This window comes from Esox lucius, chromosome 2 (assembly GCF_011004845.1).
Source record: "Esox lucius isolate fEsoLuc1 chromosome 2, fEsoLuc1.pri, whole genome shotgun sequence".
NCBI classification, from domain to species: Eukaryota; Metazoa; Chordata; class Actinopteri; order Esociformes; family Esocidae; genus Esox; species Esox lucius.
In genome coordinates, this window is record NC_047570.1 from 194360 (window position 1) to 218268 (window position 23909).

Here is a 23909-nt window from a genome sequence, read left to right on the forward strand (position 1 = left end):
CACTGCCTTCGACAGAAGAACCTCTTTCCAACAGCAAATAATGGAAGTGGTGGAATTATGGTTTGGGGTTGCTTTGCAATGTTATGTTTCTGCCACACAAGCTTTGAGTTTTGGTTTCTCTGTGGCTTCTCTCACAATTCTCCTTGTTTTAGCACTGAATTTTGAGGGTTGGCCTTTTATTGGCAATGCCTTAGTGGTGTGATGAACTTTCCACTTCCTAATTATTGATCCAGCTGTGCTCACTGAGATTTCCAAACATTTCACCCTTTCCAAATAAATGCATTTCTATTACTTTGTCTCTGTGTTCTGTACAACACTCTCTGTTCCTCCTTGTCTTTAGTATCAAAGGATCTTGTGCTTTTTACAGCACTATAGTTGTCTGGCAATATGTTTTAATATCATGATTTCCCTTTTTCTACCATGACTGTCAATCATCTTGAGTAGTATGCTATTGTTCTATCGGCCAAACCCTAATACGCTCTCAGAGCCCCCCAAAAACACTCGGATATCTCTTCCAGCGTGTGCTCTACAGCTATAGCAGAGTGGCAGCTTCAGAGCGTGCCGCCCAGTGTCATGGCTGTGGTGACAGTTCAGACATGACAAGTTGGTGGTAACAGCAGTGACAGCCTCGATATGACAAATGCCCCCCTTCAGCCTTTTCTCTAACCTCCAGCAGTAGGCTTTGTCTGGCAGAGAGCTTGGTGGAGAAAGGCTTGTTTGACGATTGGGTAAACATTAATTTACCCCCAGCAGTCACACACAAAGTTAATCAAAGTGATTATGCGTTGTAATCATCGCCTTGTCTTCCACCCACTGTACACCAGCCCGCTGCCGTGTGCTGGGTGTACTAATGAAGTGTGCTGGGTGTACTAATGAAGCGCGCTGCCATGTGCTGGTGTACAGTAAACTCCACACCATCTGGCAATTGTGGCAGTATCCTTGGATGGCTGTCTCTAAACACAATCAAAGAAATCAATCAAATGCATTTTATAAAGCCATTTTTACATCAGCCATTGTGGCAAAGTGCTTTTACAAATACCCAGCCTGAAACCCAAAGAAGCAAGCAACAATAGTTCATGTACAGTGGCTTGGAAAAACTCCCTTGTAGGGTCTAAACTTAGTAAGAAACCTAGAGAGGGATCATACTCTGAGTAGTGGCCAGTCCTCTTCTGGCTGTGCCTGGTAAAGATTATAATGACCGTTTGGGCTATGTCAATGTTTCTGCATGATCAGAAGACAAACAAGTCAATAAATACATCTGGGCTGCATCCAGATTCCTTACAGAGAAAGTTAGAGAGAATGTTCATAGGATTGACAAGGATACTTAAGCATACATTTCAGACTGACCCCAGTCCCTTTTTCACATGAACTAAAGCAACGTAACATTCGGGACTTAAATTCAATCAATCTTTCTCATTCATATGAACATACAAATGCATTAGATATCTCTGCTCATGTCTACTCTTCTACGTTAATCAAATTATTTTCTTCTTCCAGTCTTACTCCACTCTTTCTCACAAAGGCACCGGTTTGTGGTTTGGAGTGCCAGAATATTCAGTGATCTTCTCTAATCAGTTAATGTCATACACTTGGCTCATTATTTTCCTTAAAGTTCATTCAATGCTCTTCTGTTACTGTGACACTCTGGGACTACTTTATTGGCCTAGACAGGCTCATATGTAGCTCGCTAGGTAAGAGCATAGCACTTGTAACGCCAGGGTTGTGGGTTTGATTGAATTGTCCACAGGGAATTGTACCCACTCACTACTATTGCTCGGTGTAAGACTGTCTGCTAAATGTTAAATGTAAATATAAGAGGTTCTGTCTGATGTTACCAGCCTTGGGTAGATATAAAACGCAAAACTCTACAGACCTGTAGGGCTTCAATACAAAATAGGTGTTGGTGCTCAGTACATCACTTATATTACTTGCTTTCCTTTATAGGGGAGGAGCTTCAGGGACGAATCACCGTACGCAAAAACAGGAAGGACCCCCGTTCGCTGTTCATTACATTTGACCTCCAAGACAAGAAGCAGACATACACTCTGCAATGATCTCACTGATCCCAATATGACGGTGGCATCATCAATATGAACTAAAATATTCTTCTGACTTTGCCAAAAACAAAATGTTATTTTGTTTTTTTGTGTGTTGGTTTAAGGAATCCAAAACAACGTATATTCATATGCAGCATTCAAATGTATAAATATGTGGGAATCATTTAAACATCTTGGGAATTGACTGCCTAGTGAGACAAACTGTTCACACTGCATTCTGTTAAAATTGCTTTTTTTTTAAATATATATAGACCAAAATAAAACCCACAAAATTATGCAGAAATTAGGTGTGTGTTTTGTTTAGTGTCTATGAATTAAAACAAGTCTGAAGTTACATTTAAGTCCCAATGTCCATCTGTAAGTTGTCATACTATCAACAAATTATGTTTTAGCTTACTGTAGTTAGGGTTTACAAAAAGGATTACAGTAAGGTTTAGCGTTAGAGTTAGAATAAGGGCTAACATTAATATGGGGTTAATATGGGGCTAGTTGAAATAGAGCAGTTGTAGAGCAGGGATATTCAACTTTGATCCTGGAGGGCTAAAAAAAAATCTGGTTTTGGTTCTACCTGATTGTTAATTGCACTCATCTGGTGTCCAAGGTCTGAATAAATACCAGTTATATGTCCCTGACAATGAAAATTAGAAGTGATTTGGCCCTCCAGGGCCAGAATATAATAGCCCTGCTGATGTCTACAGTTAGACTTTTGGAACTCTCCAAATAAACCACTACCAAGTTTTAAAATAATAAAATATGTGTAACCAATTAAAACATACTCATTCTAACAGTCAGTGAAAGTCACTCATTTACCATATTTCAGGTATCATTTTAGAGACTGCTGGATAAGTCTATCCACCTATCTAAACATTGTAGAAACCATGGCTTACCTGACTGTCTGGGGGGCATGGTTTTTATGGAGGTTTTTACTAATATTGATTGTATTAGTACCTCTCAAATTAAGATATTAATATAGCTTAGAATTTTACATTTTTCACCATGCAAAATTTGTAATATCCAGAGTGACTAACATTAGCATTTAGGGTTAAGCACCTTGATCAAGGGCAAAACAGATATTTCACTGTGCAGAGATTTAAACTTGAAACTTTTTGTCTATCGACCTGACATCTGACACACAGAGTTTCAAAATTCAACCATTTGTCTCCACCACCACAACTAACATATTTGGCCCTGAAAGTGTAAACGGTCGTCAAACTTCCCTCAAAGATAGAAACCTATATAAAAAAAAATCCCGTTCAGCATACATACCCGTTCTCACCCAGTCCTCGGTTCCAGTGGCCACCAGAGGTATGGTGTGTAAGAAAGCACACGGAATCAAAACCTGTTATTGAATGTTGCGTTTTTGAACCATGTAGAATGTTATTTATTTTTTGAGCTGTCAATTTCTTTAAAAAAATCCCTTACTGTCATTTTTGCTAGTACTACTTGTCATCGGGCATCAGGCGGATGGGGAGATTCTCAATTCAATGCTAATTGCGTCTCCTCTCCCTGTCTCCTTGTCAAAACCCCTTTGGAGGAGAAGGTTAGAGGGGAGGGACCGCTAGCTTTCACGTCCAATGGATGTTAAGAGGATGACTTGGAGCGATGGCGACATTGATATCTTCCCCTAGCGTGGGAGCAGCTGGCCCGCAGTTTGACCTCCAGTTTGAGGTGTGAGACATTACCTTATCGCTTAAGCTTGGGTTTGGAAAAAAAAAGCTGTAATCATTTAATGAAATGAACCCACGTGTAATTTACGAGCATCTGATCTCGTGGGCTATTAGGTCTCAGTTGAAGGAGGCACGATACAGAATTTCGGCAAGATACAAAAAATGTGGTGGGTTTTGTTCGAAAAAATATGCTTAGAGTCAAAAGCTACTTAACAGCAGCACAATCTCTGACCACTCCAAAGCACATTTAGGCATATTGCGGGTTTTTTTTATATTTGAAAGTACCGTTTTACCTTTACAGTGTAATTAAAATGTACATTGTAGGCCTACGTGACTTTGATTTGTATTTCGGTAAGAGGATATGTCACATAAAATTCTTAATTTGTTTGCTTATAGTACGTTCACGTGTAGACCTTATTTTAGTGATTACATGGTTTTGGTAAAGTAAAAATAAATTATTCAGATCAATCGGAACTCTATAGGGAATGATAATTAATTGGGCCTCTCTGGCCAAATCCGTGTCTATCTCCCGCGCTGTGTCAAGATGAGGGTGTGAGAGCGGACAAGGAAAGCGGGGAAGAAATCAATAATAATTATTCTCTGTTGACAAAGTAATTAAACAATGGAGAGGCCCACTAATTCGGCAGCGCGAGGCCCTATCTATAGCGGGTGCAGATTTACAAGGGCGCGGGAGCACGCGTGCAGCGTTGCAGGTGATTATCACACCTTTAATTCTGCTTGGTTACGCTCTTAAGCTGGTTTGAAGAGACCACGAGGACGTTGATCCGTATACGACGGGTTATCTGCTATTTGGACTGTCTTCATATTTTTTTATGATTTGGATTTCTTGCAGTTGATGAAATAACGCCAAAATGTGTTTATTTTTTATACGTAATTCGTTAAATTTTTTTCCGGGAGAATTAACTCGTTTTGAATTAGGTCTACGTTTCGTTAACAAAGGAAAGAAAGCTGAACCAAGCGCAATGCAGTATTTTAGAGCAGGCTATTTATGGTATTTTAAAGGGAAAGTTCTACAGCCTCTAACCTAGCTAGATAGGCCTACCTCAATTGCCACGTGTTCCTAAAAAAAAAAACCGGTCTCTTGCTTAAAAGTTTAACAAAGGAAAAGCTTTAGTTGTTTCATGTAGACCGCACCCACCTTTTCTATAGGCCTAGACCTACTGGATCAATGCGTCTGTCACTGACGTGCACATATAGGCCCAAATTGAATGTGAGGTAAACTCATGAAAGTAAAGCCTATATATAGCATAGAGGTTTGAAAAATAAACATTTCCATTATTTTATAGTCACGACACACTTAACGAAATACATATAATTATAAGCTTGTTCAAAATGATAACATCTCAGATGTATAATCTTTAATAAACATATAGGATATACAAACGATATAGCCTAACCTAGGAAACATTCACTGACACGGGCTTCTTGGAAACTAAAATGCGCATTTATTTTTAGTAAACATATGACTTGGCCTCTATAATTCTAACCTTTGTGATCCTAAAATTTCCTGAAAAAACTAGAATGTTATTTTAGCCTACTAAAATACATCCTCATTGTTATGTTCAAAGCATAGATGCAAATCAGCCATATTTAGCATACAACAGATTAAATCGTTAAGCAAAAATATAAATAACTAAATAGTTTCCACATCAATGTAATCTTCACTCCCACAAATTAAAACATATTTCACGACTTGCAATGGTGCATGCATGCTTCTTCCTAAAAATGCATGTAGGCATATCAGCAAATCCTCTCTATGATATGTGCACGTGTGTACCTACACATCCCATTGAGACAAGTGTATTAATCAGCTGGGGAATGAGTCAGTCCAAACACGCACGTACTCAGCTTTGTGTGCGTGGACAACATGCGCACGAGCCTGCGTGTCTTCGCCCGGTGTCCCTTTAAAAATCAGAATCCATGGCCAATGATTTATCAAACTCTTATTATCAAGAAAATGTCATGCGAAGGGCACCTTCCTCCGTACTGACGCAAACCCAGTCTTTACCACGGAGGTAGTCTATAGAAAGCTTTGCACTAAGCACGGTTAAACCCATTCTTCTTCCAGGTCTCTTTACAGCAGTTTTTCGACATTTCAACATCAGTACATCCTCTGCAGAAATGGTGAGTACATAATAAATTATCTTGATTCTATATTCCATGAGTTTTTCTTTGTCTTTTTTTAGATGAATGGTGGAAGTTGGCTAAATTGGTTTTGGTGTCGTATTTTAATTTATTCAATCTGTATTGTTGGTATGGGTTGCATATTCGGCATCCGGGGTGTGCGCTGTCCATGGTGCTAAAATCCAGCTGCATAGCGCGGCTCCACAAACTTTTCACAACTGGAATTCACACGCCCAAATTCTGAGAACACTATCTGTGCTGCATTCAGTTCAAATGAAAATCACTTGTTTTATTCGATCTTTTTCATTCAGTGATTTGAAGTCGGGCTATTTGTCTTGAATTTATTCGTTTTCACCTTTATGAAATGTATTAATTTCTTTTTATAGCCTTAAACAAGCAAGCTGCAGGTGATGGATTAAACAGGTAGACCGTGTCCTCTTCTGAACCTTTTTTTCGTCAACATGAATGTAGCATGTTCGTTTTAAGAAATACCATTAATTCTTACATTTCTTTGTTTTCTCTCCATGTGCGGAGAGTAATTTGTATTTCTGCACGCTCGGGTCTTCTCAGCGCTGTAGCCGAACGCCGGCGATCATGCATGCCTGCCGGGGAGAGGGGAGCTGTCGTGAGCCCGGCAGCTTGTCTATTGCCCATAAAACTCATTGGATTTGTGGAGCTGAATGACATGGGGGAAATGGGGCGTAAAATTAAAGAATTTCGCAGTAACGGAGACCTGGAGAAGCAAACCCCCCTTAGACCATGATCTGAAACCCAGAGCAGCGGAGCAAAAACATGCTACAAAGGGCTTTTAAAACACAGCAGAAAATAACCACCGCTTCAGCATTGTTTTATAACTGTGATTAGCTAAATGTTTGATTGGAAAATAAATCTACATCTCAAATTATATTAACGATAACACTGAAATTGTGTTTCTGTTTGAATACTGTTAATGTTTCCTCTTATTTCCTGTGCTGAGATTTAGCCTCCTTGTACATTCCATTTTGCAGGACCTCTCAGACCAGAGAGAGATGACAAAACAGCCTGCAAACGCTCCTATGGGTTTTAACCCGTTGCACCAGCACGAGGGAGTGGTGGGAGTTACAGCAAACTTACCGGATAATGCCATTAGCCAAATGTCCGCCGCTTACTCACCACCTCAACCGCCATCCTCAAACGAGAGCAAAACTTTCTGTCCCATGGAAAATAAACCAGGGGAATCGGGAGAAGCCAGTAAAGTATATGGGACGTTTAAGAATGCCGCTCCAACAGCGCCTGGATCAGTGGCAGCGAACTCGGCCTTCCATAAGGATTCCATCAGCTCCGCTGGCGGTTCTGCAGCCAGGGGTGTACCTGTTCAGTACGGCGACCAGTTTAGGACCACTGGGGATCGAAACAACGCCTCAGGCAACTGGACCACCATGAGCCAGACCACCATCATTCTAGGCACAGATGGCAACCCGTCTGTTCAGCCTAGTGCCGTGACTGGGGTAAGTGGGCTCAAAAGAATAGTCTTGGTACGGGGTGGATCGCCCAGTTATCCAGGGTCAGGTGAGTTTAAAGGGCATGCTGGAGTAATGCACCCACCGCAGGTTGTATGTACTGGTTTCTATCTAACACTTATCTTGGATTGCCTAAGAAAATATGGGCTGGGGTATTTTCGGGTTTTTCCCGGATAAGGAAGCGCATAGTTGAAATTGTAATATCCGTCCCATGGGACGCCAGCGATTATATCCAGCACTGGAGACTGCTGCTGACGGGAAAGATGACAGAATGTGAACAATATTCAAGTGTTATTTTGTATGTGACATGTAATTATTATGTGATGACCGTATTCTATAATTGAATTAGTGTTAGAATTCACAAGTAGATTAATTCCCAGTTATTTCGCGTAATAGAACGGCAAAGTTGTTTGGATGTTCTGAACATTTGATTTTATCTAGAATATGTGTTACCTATTTTAATAAATGTTGTCAGGTAACGATTTTCTAAAATATTCAAAGTGCCGAATGGACAGAATTGTCACATTACGAGACATAGTATAGGATTACTGTAATTAAAGATATCCCATGCCCTGCGCTGCACTGTGTGGCTGGAAACAAACCCCACATCATGCTCTCTCGGGATTGGTTACGGCATAGCCTGTGACATCTCTGGTAATGGGTTACATAAGGCTGCGGATTCTGTCCATTGTTCCAATCCCCGCGAGGGCATTCATCTCCCCTCTCCTCCTTCTTCACTACAGCCCGCGCGCATGTCTGACTGTGTTCTATTGATAAGCGTGTTCACCCTCTCCATTCCTTTCTCGTTTTTGGCGCGGAATTACAAATGTAAAATATTTTTGTTAATGAATATGAAAAATGTTCGTATCAATTAGAAAACTGTTATTCGAGTTTTATTGAGGAGACTGTAGACTACTGTGAAAGTGCTACAGATAGTGTTCTCTTTCTAGGCTATGTAGCTAACTTCTGACCGATGAATAACAAAACAAATCTTTCAGTAGGCCTACTTAGGTTTGGGATCTGGTACGTTTTAATTAAAGTAAATTACAGTCTAAAATTACTTTGCCTAATGCACATACAACCTAGCCCTTAAATCCGCTGTTTTCCCCCAGGAGGACGATGAGGACGATAGTGGAGATGAGAATAAGGCCAGGGGAAACTGGACTAATAAATTGGATTTCATCTTGTCTATGGTTGGCTATGCGGTGGGACTGGGAAACGTGTGGAGGTTTCCATACCTTGCCTTCCAAAATGGTGGAGGTAAGGTGTCGAGTTGAGAATATACTGGCAATGCAAATGCCAGTATAAAGTTGTAAATCCAAACACATCTAGCTAAAAGTGGAAAATAAATAACTCCGAACCTTAACAGTGCATCAGTTTTATAGCATACTGCACATGCTCCACAATTATATATTTTTAATTTGTATTGACGCATAATTCGATATTAAAGAAATGTATATTAATATTCAATTTGAAGGACACATTCAGAATAAATCGACTTCATTGTTTTCCTGTATTTAATGTATTTTATCATTGTCAAACCAAAAGGAACTACATTAGTTCACATATTGCTAGGCTATAACACTGGAACCGAAATTAGGAAAAGCTTTTTATTTCCGTTTTATGTGTTAGTTTCTATGTTTTAAAGGTGGAGGCTATTTTTTATGTTGATATTATATTCATATCATATGTTTTGTGTTTTAGGAGAGTTAATTATTTAGTGGGGATTTTGGTTAGGTTATTTAATCTTTGCAGGCTAAATCAAATATTTCTAGAATGCATGTTATTATTATTATTCTTTTTGATTTAAATTAAGATTGGTCTAGAATTTCAGACATTAAGTGATTTTAATATTAAAAAACGAATTAGGCTACATGCAGGGGCAGAAAATAATTTGCCTATAAAACAAATCGAGTTTTCAATGGACGATTAAGTGAATGAGATATGCAATCGAATTAACAATGTTAAAGCCTTCTTTTAAATATTTCAGCAAGGTTTGAATAATCTCTTGCACGTGTAAGCCTACCTGTGCACTACTTTTAAATACTGCTCCGTTTCCCTGTGCAGGTGCCTTTTTGATCCCCTACCTGATAATGTTGTGCCTTGCCGGAATCCCTATCTTTTTATTGGAGGTGTCCCTGGGCCAGTTTGCCAGTCAAGGCCCTGTGTCCGTGTGGAAAGCCATCCCGGCCCTGCAAGGTAAACTGCGCGTACGCAGGCTGCGCTCCAAACAGCAAACAGACCTAAACTTAACGTAGGCTATTCAAGCGATGTAACATAAACAATCTTGAGAAAAATGCTAACTACTTGTTATAATATAATGACTTTTGATCAAGCTCCTCTGCCTGCTTAAGAGTAATTTATATATTTCGTCTCGTTTATTTATTTTAGGTTGCGGGATTGCCATGTTGATAATATCTGTCTTGATAGCCATATACTATAACATTATAATGTGCTGGACACTGTACTACCTGTTCGCTTCGTTGAAGGGCTCACTGCCATGGGCTAACTGTAAGAACGAGTGGAACACGTTGGACTGTAAGGACAAAGACATGCTCCTCTTAGGTGAGGCCACGATGCGCCTGAACACAGACACACACACACACACGCACTCCAAATACCCCCTCACCTATGCGCAATGCGCAAAGCATCTCTGAGCTGGTGTACTAATGCAAAGTTACCTTATTTTAAGCATTGTTTGTTTGAAGTGACTTCTGCTTCTGATATTTATTTTTATATTGTTTCTGTGTGTGTCAAGTATTTTTTCAGCTTTTTTTTTTCCAGATTAGTCCTATGTTATTATTCTAGAAACATATCAGCAAAAGCAGGTTTTTTTTAATGTTAAGATGCACTGGTTTTAATTATGACTATTTGGTTTAGGTTACATGGGTTTTTTTAAACAATAAATAGAAAAAAAAACATTTACTGACAAATACAATTCTTCTGTAGTGAAAGCAGATATATTTTTGATTCAACTGTGTAAAAATGTATCGAAATTTGATTCGGAAAGTATTCTTAAGCATTGCATTTAAGGGAATTCAGCAAAAAAATTGCTTGCTTGACAAATTTACTGTACTGTAGTTGCTGCAGTGCGGCAGTGTGCGCAAGACTTCCCTCTTTTGTTCATAGTAAGAATTACACCTTAAGTGTACTCCCCTTGAATAGAATTAATGCTATGTCAAGTTGTCAACTTTTTAGATTTATTTGATAGTACAATAAATATATAATGATTATGTAAAGCAACATTTTTGCTATATGTGCTGAAAGTGTCATAATTCAAAATATAATATGAATATCTTGACTCAATACATGTTATGTGAAATACAATAAAGATTTGACTGATAAAATATAATTTTAAAGATGTAAATCTGCATTAAATTGATTTATTAAACCTAGCCCATTAGAAAACTATGCTTAACCCGCTCTGAGATGTAATACATTTTGTAAACCAGATTGTAAACATGTCTGTCTGATCAAATCTGATTTGAAAAGCTGTGGGCATCTGTCTGTTTGGAAGATGAAACGTGTTGATTTGTGATTCGATTTTCATAAAGAAACCTGTCTGTCCCTGTTTACAAATGTTATTTTCTGATTTGATATAGTGTTTGTTTACCAGTGTGTCTGTCTGTCCTGGTTGATGTGTTGGTTTCTGGTTGTGACAGACAGGTGTATCCTCCATGATAGAAACGTCACCTCTGTAAAGAACAGCTCATTCTGTCTATCAGCTCAAGCCCTTGGAAACCTGTCAAAACTGGTTAACATGTCTTATCCGGATAACAAAACATACGTCAGCCCCAGCGAGGAGTACTTTAAGTAAGTAAAATACATTGTTATTTTATGTAAACAGGATACAGTGTACACAGAATATTTCAATGCATGCTTGCAAGCTCTTCTTGCAAACAACACAACAGCTTAAATTTATTGTATATAGATCTAGTAAGAAATAATAATATACAATCCATTTCTTTGACTATACACTTGTTCAGCACTACCAGAGCTATGAAAGAAAATACACGTAAAACTAAATAAATGTCTTATATAATAGAAAAACACAAGTATGGCAGGTATGTACACATGTATGTGTGGAGAGGAGTGGGTGTGGAATATTTACTGTGTGACAGTGTGATAGGTACAATAGCAGAATATTCACTTAATTAAAAGGTAAGTACAGTGGAATACAGTAAAGACTGCCTGAATCTTTCATTCACCCTCCCTCTACTATCCCTCCATAGGTACAATGTCTTGCACATATCCAAAGGGATAGAATACCCTGGAGACATCCGCTGGCCCCTAGCAGGCTGCCTGTTTCTGGCCTGGCTCATAGTATACCTTTCCCTGGCCAAAGGAATCAAGTCATCAGGAAAAGTAAGAAAACTCTCTCTCTTTTCATTTCTGATGGTAGAGGAGAAATCCCTGTTGACATGAAAAAGAGATCTCATTGTGTATTTATAGCATCTGTATTTATGTATATAGAATATGACAATGTTTCAATGTTAGAGCATGGACAAAACCATTGTGACCATGGTCAGGTTAAAGTAGTCAGTTTCATTATAATACTTTTACTGATCCCTTCAGAAAACCTGGTTGGACTTTGTAATCAGAAGGAATCAGCCAATCTGGAAGTCTCACGCATTTGACATGTGCAGTTTAGAATGTGGTTTCTCCCAAATATATTAATTTGAATATCTATAGTAATTGTTGTGAAAGTGTGTAATTCTCTGAATTATGCGATGTTGCCCTCTAGTGGTTTTAATCTTGTACTGCAAGTGTTAAATCAGTGCACTTACGTACAACCTACTAACACCCCCTTCCTCCTATAGGTGGTGTATTTCACAGCTACGTTCCCCTATGTAGTGCTGATCATTCTATTGTTCCGAGGAGTAACCCTCCCAGGGGCTGGCGACGGCATCCTCTACTTCATCACACCCAAGTGGGAGAAACTTAATGATGCTAAGGTATACCCACACACAAACACACAAATATAAAATATATGCACTTGAACACATTTCTCCACCACCCCTCTGTCAACAACAATAAGTGTGTTTGTGTGTGTGTGTTACTCAAGGTGTGGAAGGATGCTGCCACCCAGATATTCTTCTCTCTGTCGGCAGCCTGGGGAGGTCTCATCACACTTTCCTCTTACAACAAGTTCCATAACAACTGCTACAGGTAAGCACGACTCTGCACAACTTTGCTACACTAGCTATTAAATGAGAAAAAGACAGCCCAAAATGATCATTATTGATCCATGTCTGTAACAAAAAGATACAATAAATGGTTTAGTTATGTTTAGAATATGACAATTTCAATGGTAAATATAACACAAAGCAGACTTAAAGATGCCCATCAGACGGCTATTATGCCCCTTTTTGTATGTAATTCCTGTCCTGGACTGGAAAACATATTTCGTCTCATCACTAAATACTGACACGAGTTTCAAATAGAGCGGCTGTGAAAAGTATTCACCCCCTTGGACTTGACCACATTTCATTTTGTTGCAACATGAAATCAATTTCTTTTTGTGTTTATTTTTTGCCACTGAACACAAAAAAGTATATAATGTCAAAGTGAAAAATAAATCCTCCAAATGTTTCTAAATTAATTATATATATGAAAGAGAAAATAATTAGAGGCATCCCTAGCAGGAATTACATCCATGAATCTATTCGGATATGTCTCTAACAGATTTGCACATCTGAACACAACAATGTTTGCCAATTCTTATTTGCAAAATTTCTGAAGCTCCGTTAAGGTGGATTAGGACTTTTAGTTAAGATCAATTTGCAGCCCTTTTCACCTATTCTCATGTTTGGAAATGTTTGTAATGTAGTTCATAATGTAGGAATTGTGCTAAGATAGGTGTATTTAACCTAAAATAATTTTTGAACCACTGTACATATTCACATTTTGGTATGGGAACATTTTGCTGCCCAAGTGAAGGGGAACAATTACAAATACCATCAATAAAATTTTTCTCCTAAGGAGAGTGGACTCTCAACTACTTACATTTCTTTGAAAGACTTTTATTGACACTTGGAATCAGGGAGATAGGTGGAGATATAGAGGTGAAGGGTGGATACAGGTGATCCTGGGTCTCCGGTGGAATCCGTATGTGTATGGAGGTGGGAGTGTTACCACTGGACCATGGCTCCAAACCGAATAGCCTGTGTTATCATTTTAGCAATTTAACTAGCTATGTCAATGCAATATATTCAAAGTGCTTTGAATTAGTGGTCTCTTTGACCAATGGAAAGTTAGGAAATTAGTAAACCCCACTTTCCTGGGGCAACATATGCCACTGTTACATTAGTGATGAGAACCATCATTCAAGGACATGGAGCTGGTTTCTATAGCAATCGTATCCCACATTCTCCTTTGGAATTCTCTGATAAAGAACCAATTAATTATTGAAGGGACAAAATTCCTGGTTCCTTCAATAATTTCGAGTTGTCCTGAGGCTGGCGTTTAACCAGGCCAGTCAGCGAACCTTCACGAATTATGGGTGTGGTCTAGGTGATGACAAGTACTAATTCAAACATGTTTCAGTAACATTTATCAATGTCAAACCCAATGCTATTCGTCATTAGTTAACATTGTTGTCATTTGCTGTTTTTGTTTTGAAAAAGATGTCAGTAATTGTTTTCAGACTTCTTAATCAGCTACACTTACTGCAGAGGCGTCACTAGGATCACAATACGTTCGGAGCCTAGCCCACCCCCCCCGACCCGCCCGGGACAGAAAGTACAAGGTTTTGAATGTACATGCAGAAAATCTCGATGTACACGCTAGCGGCCTACACGTCTACAATGTCATAATGTGCGATCGGAATTATAGATCAGGGGCTATTTTTATATAGATTTTTTGTCAATTTGAAATCCGGGGCTATTCATATAAGGATATAGCCCCGGACGCCCAGGCCTAACGACGCCACTGACTTACTGATCTGCTTGTTTGATTGATTTTGCTTGACACTTTAAAGCGGGTAGTCAGGCAGTGAGGCAAATATTTACTTTTTGATTTAACATTCCTGCAAACAATCCCAAAGAATCCAGACCAATAACTGTCTATTGTAGGTTAGAGGACAGGGAAAAGTGGTGTATCAGGGTTTCTTCAAGGATCTCTTTTGTTGTGTTCATCCTTCCGTCAGCCTTGACTAGTGTCCCAGACCCTGCTGCTGTGAAGCATCCCTATAGCATGATGTTCACACTATCATGCTTCACCGTAGCAATAGTATGAGTGGACACTTTTTTCACCAGACATAGCGCTTGTCTTTTCGTAAAACATAGGAATTGTGTTACGAACTGTCTAACGCATTATTGAAACCTGGAAGGATAGTGGTGAAACATCAACCTCGCAGAATAAATGGTCAGAAAATAATCTTGAATGACTGTGATCAAAGATCACTTATGCTTGCTGAAGTTGCTTGGTGAAGTCAAATCGTTAAATATTATCGACATTAGAACACACAACCATGTTTAATAGTGAAAGTAAGAGCATTTCCATATGCACAATGAATTGGGACTAAACAGCTGAGTTGCCACAAGAAAAACACTTGTTATTGAGACTAATGGAAAGAAAATAGCACAAACATTGGAGCAATGGAAAAAGGTCATGTGGTGATGTGTCCAGATGTACCCTATCCCAGAGCGATGGGTGCGTCAGTGCAAGAAGGGAAGTGCATAAAGCAATGCACCCATCATGCATGGTGCCCACTGTACAAGCCTCTGGAGGCAGTGTTATGATCTGGGGTTGCTTCACTCGGTTAGGTCTAGGCTCAGCAGCATAATGTGGCAATAAAATTAAGCCAGCTGAGTACCTGAATGTACTCAATGAGCAGGTTGTCCCATCAATTAATTTTTTCTGCCCTAATGGCACGGGTGCATTCCAGGATGACAATGCCAGGATTCATCAGGCTCAAATTGTGCAAGAGTTGTTCATGAAGCATGAGGAATCATTTTCACACATGAATTGGCCACCACAGAGTCCTGACTTTAGTCCCATTGAAAGTCTTTGGGATGTGCTGGAGAAGACTATACTGAGTGATTGAAATCTCCCTTCGTCAATACAAGATCTTGGCCAAAAATGTATGCAACTCTGGACAGAATAATGTTGTGATGTTGCATTAAGTTGTCAAAACAATGCCAAGGCAAATGCATGCTGTAATCAAAGCTAAAGGTGGTCCAATAAGTGTGAAGCTTTTTTGGGGCCAGGCAGTGTACCTATAACTTCAATTTGCAGTGGTCTCTTAATTAATACCCTTCTGATCCTCACTTAAAACCTTTCTTTTCAACTTTTTTGGAAAGGTGCAGTGGTCTCTTAATTTATTCCGGAGCTGTATATCCTATACATAATGATACAAAATATAATATACACATATTAGTGTTTCCCCTAGGATGTTTTACAGCAGCGATGTTGTTGTGCGCCTGGTGCTTGGATCCAATGGCAACAAAAATTATTATCATATGACTATCAAAAATGTTCGCTGTTGAATGCATATAGGGGAAACACTGCATAGGGCAACAAATATTGTTATAAGTTAACATTACTATATACACTGCTCAAAAAAATTAAGGGAACATGTAATCATCACAGTATAACACCAATCTTCAGGGATATCAATACGTACAATTAGGAAACATAAGCGATTGTGAATCAGTGTCACCTGTTTTGGTGCAAATGAAAGTGACAGGTGGACTGGAGAGGCAACAGCAAGACACCCCCAAAAAGGGAATGGTTTTGCAGGTGGTGGCCACAGACAGTTGCTCTCTCCTTATCCTTCCTGGCAGTTTCTTCTCTAGTTTTGCATTTTGCTAGTTTCATTGTCACTACTGGTAGCATGAGGCAGTACCTGCAGCCCATTCATGTTGCACAGATAGTCCAGCTCCTCCAGGATGGCACATCCATACGTGCCGTCGCAAGAAGGTTTGTTGTGTCTCCCAGTACAGTCTCAAGAGCTTGGAGGAGATACCAGGAGACGGGTCGTTACACAAGGAGAGCTGGACAGGGCCATAGAAGGGCATCAACCCAGCAGTGTGATGGGAATTCCATCGATTAGAACTCTTAATGGAAGTAAGTACAGAGACAATATTCTCTTGGCACAATTAGCAGTTTATTTCTTGCAGGAAGAGAAGCGTCAAAGCATACAGAATAAACCATGAGGAATATTTAAAGTAACACAGAACAATCATCAGTAAAAGGGGTGTGGTAAGATACTGCACAGCTGTCTTATGTCAGCAATACATAGGTTTAACCCAAAAGGGGAAATTACCCATAGGGGATAGGGGAACATCGTAAATGACAGCCAGCCACATGGCTGAAGAGCAAAGGACAGATACCCTTATTGGTTTAGGGAGATTAACAGATGGTCAGTGGACCGAATGATCCACTATTATCATTCAGACATGTGTCACAAACAAACAAAGACCAGAGTTGCATACCAGGCAATAGAAAAGCAGACAATTATATAATGTTTATAGGTTCAAGAAATTTCCTAAACAGCAGCAGGACCGTTATATGCTTCTTTGTGCAAGGAGAAACAGGAGGCGCACTGCCAGAGCCCTACAAAATGACCTTCAGTGGGTTACTGGTATGCATGTTTCTGACCAAAGGCATGAGGGCCGACATCCTTTAGTTGAACGTATGCTCACAGCCCAGTACCGTGCAGCTCGATTGGCTTTTGCCAGAGAACACCAGAATTGGCAGATCCGCCATTGGTGCCCCGTTCTCTTCACAGATGAGATCATACTGAACACGCGACAGACGTGAAAGTGTCTGGAGATGCCATGGTGAACGTTATGCTGCCTGTAACATCATCCAGCATGACCGGTTTAGAGATGGGTCAGTGATGATCTGGCGGTGGGTCATTGATGAGGAGAGAATCTATCCTTGGGAGGGTCGCACAGACCTCCACATGCTAGCCAACATCCCCTGACTGCTGTTAGGTACCAGGATGAAATCATCAGACCCATCGTCCGACCTTACACTGGTGCAGGACAATGCCCGTGCCCCTTTTGGCCAGAGTGTGTAGGCAATTCCTGAATGACAAAGACATTGATGCCATTAACTGGCCCTCACGTTCCCCAGACCTGAATCCAATTGAAAACATCTGAGATGTTATGTATCGGCGCATCTGACAATGCCAAGTAGCACCACAGACTGTCCAAGAGCTCACTGATGCCCTGATCCAGCCCTGGGAGGAGATCCCCCAGGACACCATCCGCCGTCTCATCAGGAGCATGCCCAGACGTTGTTGGTAGTGCATACAGGCATGTGGGGGCCATACACACTACTGAGTCACATTATGAGTTGCCGTGATGAAATTCACTCAAGTTGGAACAGCCTATGATTTCAATTGTTTACTTAGATTTTCAGTGTGAGTTCGAATACAGCCCTGAGTTGGTTGGTAATTTTGGTTTCCAATGAGCGTTGTTACGCCATTTTGTTCTAAACAAATTACACAATATATAGTAAAGATTTTGAACTTAAAATTCTTTTTCATCAAGATCCGATGTGTGATTTAAGTGTTCCCTTAATTTACAGCAGTGTACTTCCTGTTAGGTTGGTGTCCACCTTGTTATTTGAATGAGGCAAACAGGGTGGATATTTTGAACAAAAGTATAACCCGGCAAGCCTAGTTCGGCCAGCCTACAATTAGAAAGGATCAATGTTGTTGTCCTAACTGGATTTGAACCTGGGTCTCCCATGTTACAGGTGTGTCTTTAACCACTACGCCACTAAGCTATACGTATGGCAAGTGTCGGTATAGCATCTCAACATTTAACAGCTTATTAGCCTTACTAGTATTTACAGGCTTCTAGTGTCTACTATCTTACTAGGAATAATCATCTCACTAGCAATTGCTCAATAATCAAGTATTGAGCAATTGCTAGTGAGACTGAAGATGAGCTTTACACTGCCAAAGCAATTTCTTTTCATGGCACAGCAATGTTTGTTTTTCTATCATTCATGAATGACATTGATACGATAACTATCAATATATATCTATCAAGTAATGATAACTGACTTTTCGTCAAGTGAAAAGATGAGAGAATCGTGGGAAACCCTCCTCTTTTACAGCCCAAGGGTTTTTGATCTATATTACCCAAAAAAGCATGCACGGATGCGTATTTCAAAACGTCACCAGAAATAGTCGCAATATAACCATAAAGAGTTTTATTTTAGGCTTACTATAAGGTAGCTACTGAAGGTTGTAGCCAGCAAAGTTGTCTATCCTTAACAAATCCTAATGCATCATTTGTTTTCACTATGGTGAGGCTCAAACTCCTGGCCCCTGCATGGCAGTCTGCGTCTCTAACTACTATGCTATTTAACAAGGGTTAGTCAGTCACCATGCATTATTTTACATGGATGGCTGGGTGCATCTGCGTCGCTTACCTGGAGAACACATGGGGCCAGGATGCACTATAGGAAGAAGGCAATCCGGCAGAGGCAGTGTGATGCTTTGGTAAATGCTCTGTTGGGAAACCTTGGGTCCAGCCATTCATGTGGGATATTACTTTGACACATACCACCTATAGTACCTGAGCATTATTGCAGACCATTTGCACCCTTTAATGGCAAATGAATTTGCCTGATGGCATTGGCCTGTTTCAGCAGGATAATGTGCCCTGCCACCAAGAAAAATGGCTCAGGAATGGTTTGAGGAACACAACAACGGGTTCAAGGTGTTGACTTGGCCTCCAAATTCCCCAGATTTCAATCCAATCGAGCATATGTGGGATGTGCTGGACAAACAGGTCCGGTTCATGGAGGCCCAATCTCGCAATTTACAGGATCTGCTGCTAACTTCTTGGTGCCAGATAACACACCAAACTTTCAGAGGTCTAGTGGAGTCCATGCCTCGACGGGACAGGGCTGTTTTGGCAAAATGGGGACCTACACAATATTAGGCAGGTGGTCATAATGTTATGGCTAATCGGTATAATGTATGTACAAGTGAGATAAATAGTTGTGGCAATTCTCAATAGCATTCTGAATTTGCAGTCGTGGGCAATTTGAAGGAGTAGGGTAGCATGCGCAACTGAAATGCAGGGATAGCAGCAATGAGTTTGCTGAGGTAGACATTTGTATGTAACAATTAAAAATGCAAGTACAGTGGCAGTTCTAAATGTGCATTTTGCAGTTTAAGGTGCAAGTTTAATTATAAGGTGCAAGTCGGCATGTGCAAATGAAATACAGGAATAGCAGCAGACATGTAAACTGAAAAACCTTATCAGACTTCTAAGGCAGTGACATATAGCACTAATACAACAGGTGGGCATAGTTAGTGATGGAAAGTCAAAAAGTTCAGCAGGGTTACAGTAGATGGAAGACAGGCGGGCCTTCTTCAGCCTCCTCAAGAAGTACAGGATTATGGCTGATCAGTGAATATTCACTCAGTGGCAAGTCTTATAGGCACAACTATACACTCACCTAAAGGATTATTAGGAACACCATACTAATACTGTGTTTGACCCCATTTCGCCTTCAGAACTGCCTTAATTTTACATGGCATTGATTCAACAAGGTGCTGAAAGCATTCTTTAGAAATGTTGGCCCATATTGATAGGATAGCATCTTGCAGTTGATGGAGATTTGTGGGATGCACATCCAGGGCACAAAGCTCCCGTTCCACCACATCCTAAAGATGCTCTATTGGGTTGAGATCTGGTGACTGTGGGGGCCATTTCAGTACAGTGAACTCATTGTCATGTTCAAGAAATCAATTTGAAATGATTCGATCTTTGTGACATGGTGCATTATCCTGCTGGAAGTAGCCATCAGAGGATGGGTACATGGTGGTCATAAAGGGATGGACATGGTCAGAAACAAAGCTAGGGTAGCCTGTGGCATTTAAACAATGCCCAATTGGCACTAAGGGGCCTAACGTGTGCCAAGAAAACATCCCCCACACCATTATACCACCACCAGCCTGCACTGTGGTAACAAGGCATGATGGATCCATGTTCTCATTCTGTTTACGCCAAATTCTGACTCTACCATCTGAATGTCTCAACAGAAATCGAGACTCATCAGACCAGGCAACATTCAAATCCAGTCTTCAACTGTCCAATTTTTGTGTGCTCGTGCAAATTGTAGCCTCTTTTTCCTATTTGTAGTGGAGATGAGTGGTACCCGGTGGGGTCTTCTGCTGTTGTAGCCCATCCGCCTCAAGGTTGTGCGTATTGTGGCTTCACAAATGCTTTGCTGCATACCTTGGTTCAGGAGATTGTCTTGACCAGGACCACAACCCTAAATGCATTGAAGCAACTGCCATGTGATTGGTTGATTAGATAATTGCATTAATGAGAAATTGAACAGGTGTTCCTAATAATCCTTTAGGTGAGTGTATATAGTATTGTTTAGAACCCCTTTTGCCTCAAGAGCAGCCCATGGATTCAACAAGGTGCTGGAAACAGTCCTAATGGATTTGTGTCCATGATGACACCCAGTCACAACAAATTCATGCTGCAAACTTTCTGGTCTCATCCCAAAGGTGATGTATTGAATTGAGATCTTAGGTCTTTGTAGTCCACTGGAGTCAATGTTTTTGTGGAACCAAATTCAGAGTATGAGTGCTTTGTGAGGTTATACATTATACAGCTGGAAATATCTATTTGAAAATGGGTATAGTGGGGCCATAAAGAAATGCACATGGTAAGCAACAATACTTAGGTACGCTGTGACATTCAAATGAGACTAAATACAGTGGATATAAAAAGTCTACACACCCCAGTTAAAATGCCGGGTCTTGTGATGTAAAAGAATGTGACAAAGATAAATCATGTCAGAACTTTTTCCACCTTTAATGTGACCTATAACATGAACAATTCAAATGAAAAACAAACTGAAATCTTTGAAGAGGGAAAAATAAAAAACTCACAATAACCTGGTTGCATAAGTTTGCACACCCTTAAACTAATACTTTGTTGAAGCACCTTTTGATTTTATTACAGGACTCAGTCTTTTTGGGTAGGAGTCTATTAGCATGGCACATCTTGACGTGGCAATATTTGCCCACTCTACTTTGCAAAAGCGCTCCAAATCTGTCAGATTGCGAGGACATCTCCTGTGCACAGCCCTCTTCAGATCACCCCACAGATGTTCAATTGGATTCAGGTCTGGGCTCTGGCTGGGCCATCCCAAAACGTTAATCTTCTTCTGGTGAAGCCATGCTTTTGTGGATTTGGATTTGTGCTTTGGGTTGTTGTCGTGCTGAAAGGTAAACTTCCTCTTCCTCTTTAGCTTTCTAACGGACACCTGAAGGTTTTGTGCCAAAATTGCCATAATTCTCTCCACCCTGACTAAGGCCCCAGTTCCTGCTGAAGAAAAACCTTGGTTTCATCAGACCATAAAAAATTTTCCCACATGCTTTTGGGTGACTTGATGTTTGTTTTTGCAAACTTCACCTGGGCTTGGATGTTTTTTTTTGTAAGAAAAGGCTTCCGTCTTGCCACCCTACCCCATAGCCCCTTCATATGAAGAATACGGGAGATCTGTTGTGCCATATTTTCTCCACTTGATGATGACTGTCTTCATTGTGTTCCATGGTATATCTAATGCTTTGGAAATTATTTTGTACCCTTCTCCTGACTGATATCTTTCAACAATGAGATCCCTCTGATGCTTGTAACTAAGAAAATGTCAGGAAAATCCTACTAGAGCAGCTTAACTTTATTTGTGATTAATCAGTCACTTTAAATGATGGCAGGTGTGTCATGTCTTCTATTTAACATGAGTTTGATTGGTTAATTCTGAACACAGCCACATCCCCAGTTATAAGAGCACCTATGCAACCAGGTTATTGGAAGGTTTTAATTTTTTATTCTTCCCCCTTGAAGATTTTAGTTTTTCAATTGATTATAGGTCACATTAAAAGTGGAAAAAGTTCTGACATGATTTATCTGTGTCTCATTCTTTTACATCACATAAACCTGGCATTTTAACAGGGGTATGTCGACTTTTTATATCCACTATAGGTATTAAGGGGCCTAATGTATGCCAAGCAAACATTCTCTGAATCATTATATCACCACCACCTGTACCACTGGCACAAGGCAGCAAGGCCGTATCCATGGAGTCAACATGGAATCAAATCAGCCAAGGGACCCCCAGACCCCCGGGTGATTTGGGCCCCCCAATTTCTTTTTTTTATATCTATAAGACTCCATCAATCTTTACACAATCTGATATCGCCCTATTGTTATTCTTCCTACAACATCATAATTAATGTTGCTCCAGAACCATCATTGCAACTGACCTGTAGTTATTTGGTTAGCCCATTTCAAAGACAGAATATTCCCCTGCCTCCCACTTTTTGACCTAACCCTAACCTCAGACACCTGTGCCTGGGCCTAACCGCAGTGGGGCCTGTGCCTAAGCCTAACCTCAGTGGGGCCTGTGCCTAAACCAAACCTAAGTTGTGTCAACATTAATAACGATGTCGTAGGAACAACACCAACACGGTGATATCTGATCGGTCATCAATATTTGTTTCCTTTTGTCTCACATGTCACCTGATCTCCCTGCCTTGTCAGCATCCTCATGCTGTCTCTCTCCCTCTCTTTCTTACTCTGAACGCACCAGAGTGAAATTGAAATAAATATTTTCAGTAAACAAGTGGTGGTTCTTGCCATGATGTTCAGGAATGGATTACTAAACATTTCTCATCAGAATGGCAATGATTATTATATTAATAAACATTGACTCACCTCTTGTGCTACTGTATACTTATATCATCTGAATGGTACTCATTTTCTCACTGCTCTCAGCTTACTTTTCTTTTTTTCCGAGGCTGCCCAAAAAAGTGATGAATGTCACTGCCACCCTTCCTCTTGCTCATGTTGACACTGAGTAAAATCTGACTGTAATAAAACTGGTTGCACTTTAATCAAACCAACCCTAAATATAGATGCATAGCAACAATGGACCGGTTCCTCCAATATGGTGAGTATAGGAAAAGGGTCTGGTGGGGTACACTCACACTGTATATCTTTGTATAGTAACATATAGACCTCATATAGACCTCTGACTCAACAGTCCACTGTCTAAGATGTGTGTGTGTGCGTGCCTGTGTATGTGTCAAAGAGAGAGACAGCATAGAAGCATATTGAGTATATAAAAAGTACTGCCATAGAGTGTCAATAAAATGGTATAAGAAAATATTCAGGTAAGGGACATTTGTGACCGTGTGTGTGGTCACATAGATCTCTGAGCCAACAGATTACTGCCTAAGACAACAGACAGGGCTGTGCTACATCTATGGGTTATGGTTGCAAGTGTAAGTATGGGAGGCAATGGTATTTTGAGCAAAAGGTAACAGAATGAGACTGTGTCAGATATATATTGAGGGCAAGATGCTTTGTGAAGCATTGTATTATTGAAAACATAGATGTCACTGTTCAACATATTCTTCTGGATCACATTATATGGGGAAATATATGAGGCAAAGGACAATGAGCGTAGAGGGAAGCAGTTATTTATTAAACAATGAAAGAATTAAAAACAACAGGAAGTAGAACCCGTAGAAACTGTAAAAAAAT

The 23909-nt window shown here is 40.1% G+C and overlaps 2 protein-coding genes across 6 annotated transcripts in view; both read left to right on the forward strand.

Moving 5' to 3' along the window:
• prmt3 (protein arginine methyltransferase 3) overlaps nt 1-2391 on the forward strand; it is a 162882-nt gene extending 160491 nt beyond the window's left edge. The window contains exon 16 of the mRNA XM_010905180.4: nt 1945-2391. Coding sequence (XP_010903482.2) covers nt 1945-2054 — 110 coding nt within the window. The 3' untranslated portion in view covers nt 2055-2391. The remainder of the gene's footprint in view (nt 1-1944) is intronic.
• Nucleotides 2392-5703: 3312 nt separating this feature from the next.
• The window catches only part of slc6a5 (solute carrier family 6 member 5), an 81144-nt gene continuing 62938 nt past the window's right edge, over nt 5704-23909 (forward strand). Inside the window, exons 1-9 of one of the 5 annotated variants that reach the window (XM_020044324.3) lie at nt 5704-5869; nt 6256-7356; nt 8481-8628; nt 9436-9567; nt 9760-9933; nt 11031-11181; nt 11601-11733; nt 12189-12323; nt 12434-12537. In XM_020044324.3, the coding sequence (XP_019899883.2) occupies nt 6898-7356; nt 8481-8628; nt 9436-9567; nt 9760-9933; nt 11031-11181; nt 11601-11733; nt 12189-12323; nt 12434-12537 (1436 nt within the window). In that variant the 5' untranslated portion in view covers nt 5704-5869; nt 6256-6897. Of the gene's footprint in view, nt 5870-6255; nt 7357-8345; nt 8392-8480; nt 8629-9435; nt 9568-9759; nt 9934-11030; nt 11182-11600; nt 11734-12188; nt 12324-12433; nt 12538-23909 lie in introns of those variants that run through there. The other 4 variants (XM_013133123.4, XM_020044325.3, XM_020044326.3 and 1 more) reach the window with 4 other exon arrangements.